Source organism: Sarcophilus harrisii, chromosome 2 (genome assembly GCF_902635505.1).
Source record: "Sarcophilus harrisii chromosome 2, mSarHar1.11, whole genome shotgun sequence".
Lineage (NCBI taxonomy): Eukaryota > Metazoa > Chordata > Mammalia > Dasyuromorphia > Dasyuridae > Sarcophilus > Sarcophilus harrisii.
The window spans coordinates 548,446,793-548,459,072 of NC_045427.1; the positions used below are offsets into that span (position 1 = coordinate 548,446,793).

Below are 12,280 nucleotides of genomic sequence, written 5' to 3' on the forward strand. Positions count from 1 at the left end.
ATCTCAGGGTTTCTTGTCTACACTTAGTACAGAATTAAATGATTGGCTGGGGTTATGAAGGTTTCTGGTTTTGAAGAATTATGTGACTATTGATAGAATTGGAGAACTTGAGAATGAATGTACAGGGGCAGGGATAATGATGAATTAGGTTTCAAACACAATAAGTTTAACATGATTGAAAAAGTGTAACTATAGGTTTAGGAATTATCAGCATAGAGGAGGTAAGCAGGTATGTTAATTATAGTAGCTCATATTCATATAGTGACTTAGTTGTTGAAGTAATTACCTCACAATGATACTGTGAAGTGGGTAGATAAGAATAGAGAGCTAAAGATTAAACATATAACTAAACTCACAGTTAGGGATAAAGAGGAGAAAGTGGAATAGTAAGAGAGAGGAGATGGGTCAGAGAGGTAGGAGAAGAACCAGAATTATTGCGTGTAATGGAAACTAAGAGAGTTTAAAGGTTTGGGAAAAAGGAGGCATTTAATACTATAAAACTGTGGAGCAGTCACAGAGCATGGGTACTGAAAAGTGACTTTTGGATCAGGAGTTTAGAAGACTCTTAGTGACTTTGGAAAGAGTAGTTTCAATACAATCTTGTAGACAAAGGCCATAGAGAATAAGTGGTGAGGAAATGGTCTCTGTTGACAAAGACCAGTTATTTAAGAAAAGTAGCCATGAAAAAAAGTAATAGTACTTAAGGAGCCCTTGCATCCTCTTTTCTTCCTTTGTTTTCCTCTTTTCCTCTTCTTTCCCTCCCTTCCTCTTCACCTGCTTTCTTTTCTTTTTTTTCTTTCTCCCTCTTTCCCTCCATCTGTTTCTCAACATTTATGTCTTTTAAACCAATACTGAGGAAATGCAGCTGTTTCTTTAGCTTCAGTTGACAATTTGAGCTGCAATAGTTTCTTTGGTAGGTTAAAAATTATTTATTGGAAAGATATGGATGATGTTTGTACCTGGGGAAAGAGTCTCATGAGCTACTACTACATGAAACTGATTCAAGGTTGAATATAGGAGAAAGGAAAGGAAAAGAAAATGAACACTCCACTCACACAGTTAATTATGACTTTACTTTTGTCTCTTAAAGGTCTGCTCTAACCAAGGTTTCAGAAAGCTCTTTCTTTAAGAAAATTTAAGTGATTTTCTTTCATTGTAATTTTGAAACTTGCACTTGTGACAGTTTAAGTAATCCTTAGTATTTCTTTTAATTATAAGTATAGAGACACGTAAACAATGATGAAATTAGACTGATATCTCCTAGTAAGTCACCCAGATATTGGCTTCAAAGACTCTGTTTAAACAAACATTTCTTTCTAGAGAAAATCTCACTTCATTTTAAGGAACAATTGGAGTTGTTCAATTAGGAGGTTCATTAGAGATCTGAAGGCAAAAAGAATTGATGATAGCTTGTTGGGCATTTTAAAGAAGGATTCTTGTTCAGGTGTGGGTTGGACTAGATAGCCTCGGATGTGCATTCCAACCTTGAGATTCTGTGATTACAAGTGAGAATTGATAAATGTAAAGGAATAAAGAAAAGGTACAGTAACCCTCTTAGGGCAGAAGTGCAGTGTGTCTTCTCTCATAAGGATAGGAAGATGCTAATTGATGGCTACTCACCCAAGTACAATTCACATCCCACTTCCACCAACTTCAATCCAATGTACATCCATTTCCATGCTAGCCACAGTATGTATAACAATCACAGAAACATTCTTAGTTCCAGAAAAAGAGCCTTTCACCTATTTTACCCAAAACGGGAATTCAGAATCTTGAACACAAAAGTGTTCTGGGACCTGTTAAAGTGGGTTTATAAAATGTTACCTTATAATATTGGCAGCTGCTTTTCTTTCTTGGGTCAAAAGTTCAGGGTCATGAATGACTTCTTCCAGAAAACTAATAACTTTAAATTTTAGCTCATCGTTGGTTTCAAAATCCTGCCAAGAATATTTATAGTGAAAAATTTAAAACTGTTTATTTTAAATGGCCTTATTTGATATTAAAAAAAGTATAGCATGAATGAAAAATGGGAATGTCATCTAATGACTCTGGCACAGGACAGGAATGGAAGACTCCCGACTTCTCTCTGTAGAACTATCACTGATGCCACTGGATTAATGGTGAATAACACATAGATATTATTTTCCAATGCCACATAAGAGGTGCACAGGATAAATGAATTATTAATTACTTAAAGATATCTGGGTGAAAGATGTCCCATAAATACCAAATAATTCCTGCTTTATATATCACTTGCCTTTTAGCGCCACTCTCTGGGAGAAAACCCTCTCTTTACCACTGCTGCAGGTGTGGGGTAGTAGAAACAAGACCTGGCCTTGTTATTTTCTGTAATTGTAATTGCTTATTTTTTTTTAGTTATACACTATTTTCATAAACAAAAATAAAAACATAAAATTCTCATTTTCCTTTCTTTCATACAAATAGTAGTAGGTTGTTTCATGTACATCTGTTGACAAATATTTCAAATAATGTCTGATTACTTGAGGGTGATTCCTAATTCTTCTCAGCTCCAACCTGGCCTTAACACATCATCAAACATTTTGGCTTTATGGAAGAAAAAAGCTTACCTGAGAATGCTTTGAGACCCAGTGTCGAAGGACATTCAATACTCGGTTGGTTGCAGCTCTCCTTATCACAAATTCTTTATCTCCATTCCTTTGGTCAGGGGGGAAGCCTAAAATGTTGGTGATCAATAGAGCAGAGAAAGGTTGGGGGATGGAGGCAGCAAAAATATAGTCTAGAAAAACAACTTAGTCCACAAGTTGAATCTACCATCATATCCTGGTGCTTAGATTTAGATGATACTTTATGTCTGTTCCTATCACTTCTGCTGGCTTTCTAAGTATATCCTATTTGGTTTTTTTTAAAGATCAAATTGGTGTTTTGAGAGCTCTGAACAATTAGAGTGGTCAAAGGCTCCTTAAACTTTTTCACTTGTGAGCCCTTTTTGCCTGAGAAAATTTTACATGACCCTGGATATATAGTTATATAAAATAGGGAATCAAATCAAACATTTCCTGATGATAAATCATAATTTTGGAACCCACATTTAGTTATGAGACATATAGTGTTATAACCCACAGTTTAAGAAGCCGAGGAGTAGTCAACATGCTCTACTGGACTCAGGTTCTGGTGTTAAGGTAAAAAATATTTTCCTCCTCAACAAGGTACTACTTCAGCACCTCATTATGATTTCGAGATAAACCTCTTCTCTTAAAATACGTGTCAATGGAACGAAAACTTTGATAGGTCCTGTGAAACTAGCAAATCCTTGAGCATAATGACAAAAGACTACACCTGTTATCATAGGATTGACTGTAACTATCTGGCCACAACAACATAAAACATAAAAAAATAATTCTTAATGTTTTGTAGAATCCTTTAACTTATGCAGAAAACTAGGCAAAGAGTTCTAAGAATCATAGTTTTTAGGTTACTTACAAATATTTATTTTATTGGTATTCTCACAAAAAAGTATTAGAACTTTGAAAGAACCTTATCTAATGACCATTGAGATGGTGTATTCCTAAATATGCTAAACTACCTTTTCTTATAAATGCAATCAAAACACATAAAGAATTGCTTTTAAATGGAAGGATAGTTCCAAGTTTCTTCTTGGAGACAGGAACAAAGAAATTTATAGAATTGGTTTTATTTTGTGCATAGAAGGGTAAAGAAGTAACATTATTTCATGGAACATCTGTTCTTCTCACCTTGCACTCATGAAAGCAAGGAGACCCATGACGACAATTGCAATTTATGTGCCAGTAGCTGTCACAGAGAATGAAGAATAGAGAAAATTTACAAAGAACTTGATAAAATTCTCCAAATAAGGTCAACACATATCTAGACACTTGATGACTTCAGTGAGAAGGCAGACACAGGGAAAGATGGAAAAATATGAAGGAGGCCAAAAGATGACACATTATTCAGATTTTGCACGACTGTATGTCATGAATACTCTCTGTATCTTTAGATACAGTCTAAAAGATTGCTAGTGGACATAGTGATCACTGAACAAAATCATAGAAAAAAATTAAAATTAATTATATCTTAATAGCCATCAATGATAGATGACTGACTTGAGAGCACTTCAGAATCAGCTGACTGTAATCAAATCATCAGCTTGTCAAAGTAAAGGCAAAATTAATACAAAATTAGTGAAAGAGCTAAGGATGAGACAATATTGCCTTCAAATATGACAATTTCAACTTGACCTATTTAAAATAAGGGGCTAACTATGAAAAATAGAAAATGAATGAAAGTAAAGAATTTACTCTGATAATCATCATTTCTTAGAGGTCAGCTAATCAAAAACCAAATTAGCTCATTCTCTCAGCATTTCTAGGCAAAATTGGAAATATAATAAATGAAGGAAAAATGAAGGAAATATGCTGGCACTGTTATGGTGATCTAATCTTACCAATGAGAATGGAATGTCCTGATTTGTACTCTTAACCACCATTGTACCTCTATATTATACTATAAAGCAGAAGTTGAATTCAAAAAAATGAAGTGGGGAAAAGTGGATTAACCCACTAAATATATAAAAATGAGGCACAATTTGAAAATGACAGATCAATTTTCAAAATAACTAAAAAAATCCTTATTTCAAACTCATAACTCAACAAATAATGATTAGGTACATGGCATATAGAAGGGATGTGGAAGAATGGAAAACAATGGAAAAATCTTAGACCCTATGAGTACTAAAAAGTGTGACAAAGTAGACATCAGTATTATCTCTTCATCTCTATAACATACATATCAAAATTTTCCTTGATGACAACATGAGAAAAGAATGAAAGATTTTCCTAGATGATTTCTTAGATAACAGCACAGTTTCTCTTCACAGTGACACAATTTACTGAGAGGTGTGGAAAATGCAAAATGCTGCTGTGCTTCTTGTTTTTTGATGACTAAAACAAAATAGAAACAAAACACCATTTGTAAAACAAAATGCTAACAGTGACTTTTCTCCAACAAGATGCCTGCCATTAAGTCCTTTAAGACCTCTAGAGGTCAGTGGAATAGTGTTATCTCTATGGTATCTATCAAAGAATCTTATTTAAATATAAAACATAGAGGAAAAAATCCTCTTCAAAGATTATTCACTGCTATAATGTAGTTATAAAATATGGATATTTATAGACAAAGTTGTCTACCTCTGCTTTTGGGAATGCCTGATGCATTTTCCAAATGAACACATATTCCCTACATGATGAATTTTTCCATATGTTCTTGTTTGTGGATAACATTGTTCTGACTGGTTCAGGGGCTGAAATATAATTATCTTTCAATGAGATCAATGACAAAAGAAATGGACTTAATAATTCTAATAGGAAAAGTAAAGGAAATGAAGGAGCAGCATGGTGTTTTGAGAAGAACACTGGATTTGGAGGTAAAAGACTTGGCTGTAAATTCAATTGTATTTATTACCCGTACGTTTACAAATGAGATCAAAGTATTAACTGTAACAGAGGGTAAAGGTACTGGGAAAACCAAAAGCATCCTCAAAAAGATCCATAAATAGCATCTTCCTATACATAGACATCCTCTCAGGATGGATAGCTTCTCTCTGCTACAGCTCTAGTTGGAATGTTTTCTAAAACGCTTAAATTTCCAACAGATATACAGTGTTGTATGCATACATTTTAATATGTTAATGCAGACAGGAATGGCTTGAGGCATACCTTCTCAGTTCTGTATGATTCTTATCCAAATCTTCCATATTCTGCCCAATGCATTTCTAATGTATTAGGAAGAATATACTTTGGATCTTTTAATAGTTTGTAGATACTAGTGTAAAACTTGCCTGGATTTTAATCTTTTATTTCATCTTCTTCTTACTACATGAGCAATCATCTCCTAGACCATAAACTACATATTCTTCTCCTTTTTCCCTCTGGTTCTATTCATATTGCTGCACTCCAGCTGCACTTTACGATTTCACTTTCTATTATGCAACTGAGGCAGAAGGAAGAAATGAAATGGTCTGGAGAGAGAAACAGCTGAGGCATGGAAACAGTAGAAAAACAAGTTCATTTTGTGAAACCTAACACAGAGATAGAGCTTTCACTTTTTTCTCTCTGAACTCTTGCATTTCTTCCATCTTCTCCATGCATAAATGTATTGTGAAGATTTTCTCCATGGAAACCACCTGGGCTTTCTACCCAGCTTCATTCTTCCTCTTGCTACTTCTTTCCCACCCATACTCCAAAGAAAACCCTAGCACTTATCAGTTATTTCAAACAAACACTTGGCTATTCAAATAGTTTATCTGACATGGTGGCAGCTAGGTGGCCCAGTGAATAGAGTGCCAGGCCTGGAGTCAGGAAAACCTAAATTCAAATCCAGGCTCAGACACTCACTAGCTGTGTGACCTGGGTAAATCACTTAACCCTCTTTGCCTCTGTTTCCTCACTTTAAAATGAACTGGAGAAGGAAATGGTAAACCATTCCAGTATCTTTTCCAAAATCCACCCCCAAAAGGTCACTAAGAGTCAGACATGACTGAAAACAACTACTCAACAAAATAAAGAAAACTGATTAATATTATTTCACAAAATTTTAATTAGTTATTTCTGTGCCTTTTCCCACTAAAATACTAATCTGATACCTCACTCTGCTATGGAGATTCATCTCCATTTAGGTCAAGAGATGACTTCAGGTTTCGAAGGCCATGCCAGAAAGAGGGCAAACTCTGACAGATCCTTGCTAGTTTGAGTTCAAGACAGTGACATCTATCATCAGAGGACCAAGAACCTAAGTTTGGAGAAAATCATTACAAGAAAATTGGCCACTATAGAATGCTTTTTCCCTCCCCCCCAGACACAGCAGCTCACAAAGACTATTTGTCACTTAAGTTTTCATCTTTGAGAAAACTATGTAAGACCTGGGAACAGCTTCAAAAACCAATCCAGTATGATACATTAGTGTAGACGGTAATTATTCTGATGAAATCAGTGCTCCCTATAATGCTGAGATAAGAGCTGGTGTAATAGAATATGGTCTCCAAATCCAACCCAGCTGTGCCATGATTGCCACATTGTGGTTTGAACTTGGAAGTGCAAACTATTTCTGTTAGACAAGCCTGTCAGCCACACAATGGCTTGGGTTGTGGGTAAAGTTGCTTTAGGTTTATGCTGGGCCTTTTGCTGAAAGACTTCCTATAATGCCGGCCTTTTTAGAAAGTTAGTTTTGAGTCAACTCAACAGGCAATTTTAAGTACCTATTATACATGAGCTAGGGCTCATGAGCTTCTGATACATGCTGAGACCCTTACCCCACCTTTTTAAAGGAAACTCCCAGTTGACAGAAAAAAGACAATGGGTTTCCAGATTTAAGGATCATACAATGGGTAAACTGTTCTGAGATCTGAATATAGTTTCTGCCTATGAAAGGAAGGAAACTTCCCTTTTCTTGATGAGCTAACTTTTGTTGAAGATGATGGCCTGATAAGGCTGCTCTCTAAGAACTTTTAAGGTAATGCTCCCAAATGGACTCTTCCCCATTGGCCACCCTTTGACCCTATCTTCTTAGAGACTTTCTTGCCTTTGAGACTCAGTCTTTGGTAGGACTTGAAGATGATGCTAAAAAAGGGACCAAACCTCTATCACAGGATCATCACATGGTTTGGGGATCTTTGGTCAGTTGATCATGGAGAGATTGATATACCAGAGAATTCTAAAAATTATCCTACATACCTGCACTTGCTAATGACATCCTTCTGTACTTCTCTTTGTTAGGTGTGCCCTCATTGGCTCCAGCAGTTGCTATGGCAAAAGCTGAGGCGGCTGAAAGGGCACTCCGGTTATTGTCCAGTTCTCGACAAGAAGTCATCACAACTCCATTATTATAAGAAAATAGTGAAAATTCTGGTGGTGAGAAAGAATAAAGTAAACCATTAATTCACTTCACCCTTTGACACTTTGGTTTAGTTTCCACATCTGTAAAATGAATGGGTTGGATATATCATCTTTAAGGTCCCCACCAGCTTTAACATTCTGTGATCTGGCCATTCCACTGAAAAGGACCAAAAGTAGGCCCCCTTCCTCTTCAGCCTTGAGAAAACTATGTAAGCCTGGGAACAGCTTCAAAAATCAATCTAGTGTAGTATGTGTTTCAAGTCATTATGGTTATCTGGGTGCTTCTCTTAAGCTTAAAGACTTACAATTGGGAAAGGCATTAAAATTTTCCTAATACAGTCTTTACAGGGAATAATAGTCTTTAATTGGGAATTTTAAAGGTATAGATTCAGTTGCTACCATAGCAAAATAAATTTATCCACTTTTGTTCTTATACTAGAAGAGATGTAAAATGACTGTGTTGTCATTCTCATGCAACAGAAAGACATAGTTATGAAGATAACTTTTAAATCATTTATCTGTCTTTCCTTTGTTTTAGGCTTAATATGTCTCAGGTGTGGTTCTGATAGAACCTTATTTGAAGGCAGGAGAAGATATAATACTGTTTTTCAAAATTTTCTGTTGAGTGCTATACCTTTAAATGTATGGCAATATTTAGGGGATGCAGAAGGGGTAGAGGCAGGGCGTGGAAAGACCTCAGAGAGCTAGAATTATTGCAGAATCAGTTTTCCAGAAACATTTTGTGGTGATTTGATTGTTCAAAGTGGTTTAGTGGAAAGAAGGGAGGTTTTGAAGTCCCTCACAGGGCTTTGAATCCTATTTTTGTCAGTTACTGATTATATGAACTTATTCAAGTGATAGCCTCTCTTGGCCTAGAAAGGAAACTTGACTTTAGTTTCTTCATATATAAAGTGAAGGAGTTAAACTAGATAAGATCTGTAAAACAATCTCTTTTAGTTCTAAATCTGGAATCTAGTTCTAAATCTTACTTTGGGAAGCTGTAGGCTAACCCTAGCACATTTTAAAATGTAACCCCTTCACTGTTACACTTGGAAAATAAACAGCCCTAGACTCTGTAAATCAACTCATTTTGTCCAAAATACCAGCAACTTTAACATGAATTTTATATGGTTTATTTATGAATTTCCATTTATACTATCTTTTTTTTCTCTTGAGAATGATTTTGTATTTAGGAAATTCATACTGCAACTTGCAACTGTTTTTTTTTTTTTTTTAATCTCTACCCTGCCCCTTCTAATCTTAATGCTTCTGTTCATTTTTACTTTTTTCAAAAGTACATGTGATATGATGATTTTGACCTTCAGGGTACAGACTAGAAACTGGATACCCAGATTGTGATAGCCAGGAATGTGACAGGTACATAGTTTGCAGGATCAAAAAATTCAGTCTTTTGCAATGTACTCAGGTCATCTGCATGGCTCACAAAATATTATGACTTTTTTTAATAGACTAAAGGACTTCTCAAAATTCTTTTCAGTCTATAACATTGACTAATATTATTGGGGATCTTTAACATTGGGCAAACTTGTTCATTTGCTTGGGATAAATTAGATTTATGATTTCATACTTACGATATAAAAATTCAAGAAATATCATGGTAGGCTGACCAAAGATTGTCTTTCAAAGTGGTACTACGGGATGGCAATTGCCTTTGTGAATTCAGTCTTTTTATTTTTTTGAGGCAATCAGGGTTAAATGACTTGCCCAGGGTCATACAGTCAGTAAGTTAGTTGAGGCCACATTTGAACTCAGGTCCTTCTGACTTCTGGGTCAGTGGTATATCCACTGTGCCATCTAGCTGGCCTGATATAAGTACAGTCTTAAAACATCAATGAACATAGGATTATATATTTGGAGTGAAAGGTGTGAAAGAGACAAACTAATTTAACTTCATTTTCAGATAAACAGTGAATAAAATAGTCCTAACTTTATTGCTAATAAAATTTCATCATTTATTAATTTAATTGAACCTTTTGAATGTATTTGCATTTTTGACTTGTAATAAATAATAATACCTGAAGCATTTTTGCTTTTGATTGATTTTGGAGTAGTTGGAGACTTAGTTGGTGAAGTTTCTGTGTCTGCATCATCACTTTGATTTTGATCATTATCTGACTCTTCTCTTACAGAAACTTCTGTGCCTAGAAGAAAACAAGAAATGGTTTAATTTTCCTGTTCCATTTAGAGATGGAAATTCATTTTTCTAGCTTGAAAAGTTGAACAATTTAAATTTCTGTAACTGATAATCATTAAAAGAGAATATTATCAAATGAAATTCTGGGCTCCCCTTTAGTGATTCTGTATATTGTATCTGGAAATCAGTAGGCATAATTTTGTGGATAGTTACTGTGGTTACTGACTTTTAAGAAAAACCCACCACACATCATCTAATAAATTTGTGGTTCATTCATTATAGTAGGTGTAAGAACCAAAATTAGGGTGAGGTGACTGACTAGGGTTTTCAACCAGGATGTGGAATTCAGAATAGGATAGTATGATCCAAGAAAGTAGGGGAATCTTTGATCTGGTGAACTAAGATGTATTAGAAAAAGCCTAGAATCATGTGGTATTATAAAAGGATATCAGTGTCCTGAAGATATGTAGCTGAAAGTATACCAAGAATTAAAACAATTTTCTTGCTACATTGATTTTTTAAAAAATATCTGGTCTAATTTATGGGCTACTTTAATAGCTATTATAAAATTATAATTATTTATACTATTTGTCCAAAAGTCTTTTTAGGAACTACTTAATCTAGGCACTCTGATTTAGTGTCACTGATTGTGGAATTGATTCCTTTAGTTAGCATTATCAGGGTATGGTTGTTTTGGTTGTTAAATGACTGAATTGTGTTAAACAATGACAAATTTTAATCCCTTGTTCTCCTGAGCAAAATATCCTGAGAACCTCTTTTCCTTTTTAAAATATAATTTCAATAGCTATTTATAAGAAATGATTTCCTATATACAAAGACCAGGCAAAACTTAGACAATCTAGATCAAATGGCCATTAATTGGTTATTGGTCTAAAAATGTTTTGAATGGTTAACTCATAATTCATCTGACTTTAGTCTCTCACCTTTAACTCCACTCTCTGGATTTCTTTTTGTCCTCTTTACCAGTTGCCTCACCTCCCTTCTATACTCTAGCTCTTTTACATGTTTCCTTCCCTTATTAGAGAGTATCTTGAAGGCAGGGACTGACTTGCTTCTTTTCTTATATTTATATCTTCAGAATTTAACATAGTGCTTTGCATAGTAAATACTTAATAACTGAAATATCATCTATCTATCTATCTATCCTATGGAACAGGAACACTCTTTCTTGAGAAACATGAAGCAGATCAGTTATGGTGCTAGAAAACAATCCAGGCAGATCCAGATAAGAACCCTGCAAAAAAGTGCAAACAATATGCTGCTCTTAGAATTTACATTATTATTAAACTTCTGTTGTGACTTGTCATTAAAACAAATGGTTTTCTTGGAATCCATATTCAGATTTTCCATTGCTATCAAAATTTTCCCTGTCTTCTCAGAACTAGATCACCAGATGTTTCCTGAGTTCAACAGACCATCACTTTCTCTGTGAATTTGCATAGTATGGTCTTTTTTCCATGTCTGGAATTCATCTGTTCCTCATCTCAATCTTTCAGAATCCTTGTCTTAGCTTAGGTGCTATCTCCTATGTGTAGCCCTCTCATATTCCTCCAACTGAAAGTGTTCTTTGCTATAAATATTTCTAGAACACTGCAAATCTGGCCTTTTCATTTACTCTTGTCATGCCTCCCTTATACCATATTTGCCTGGCATATGCAGTATCCCCCTAGTAGAATTCCAGCTCCTTGATGGCAGGAATTGTTTAGTTTGTGTCACTGTATTCCCCAGGATCTAGAACAGTGCCTTACTTACACTGCATTTATACTGAATTGAATGCTACTACATATAATTGTTAGAATTTCCTAAATCATTATAAATCATTTTTAAAAGGGAAAGACAAATTTATCTCTCTAATTTTTTTTCATGTTAATCACTGACATTCTTAACTCAGTAAGCTCTATAGAGCTATTTGTATATTCAAGAATTTTTTGATATTAATAGGATATTGAATGAATGAATGAAAGACTATCCATAAAGAGAACAAAGATAATAGAGAGAAGAGATTCATAATGTTTTAATCTTTTAAAGAATTTTTTTGACTTTTATTAGACTTTTTTCAAGTCCATAGGCAAATTGACTAGTGTTAATTAACCTGTTTTATTCCTCAGTAGAATGTAAGCTCCTTGAGAACAGGGACTATTATTCATTTTTTGTCCTTATATCTATGAAGTCTAGTGTAATGACTTATGCTCAGACCATGGTTTTGCATGGTTAT

General features: G+C 34.7%; 1 protein-coding gene across 3 annotated transcripts in view; it reads right to left on the bottom strand.

Annotated features, from left to right (window-relative positions):
- The window catches only part of RASGRF1 (Ras protein specific guanine nucleotide releasing factor 1), a 208,526-nt gene that overhangs the window by 30,380 nt on the left and 165,866 nt on the right, over positions 1-12,280 (bottom strand). For all 3 annotated transcript variants that reach the window (XR_004232452.1, XM_012542350.2, XM_031955635.1), the window contains 4 exons: positions 9,926-10,051; positions 7,728-7,898; positions 2,589-2,695; positions 1,825-1,937 (listed from right to left, as the gene is read on the bottom strand). Coding sequence is in view for 2 of the 3 variants with exons in the window: in XM_012542350.2 (XP_012397804.1) it covers positions 1,825-1,937; positions 2,589-2,695; positions 7,728-7,898; positions 9,926-10,051 (517 nt within the window). In the remaining variant the exon portion in view is untranslated. The remainder of the gene's footprint in view (positions 1-1,824; positions 1,938-2,588; positions 2,696-7,727; positions 7,899-9,925; positions 10,052-12,280) is intronic.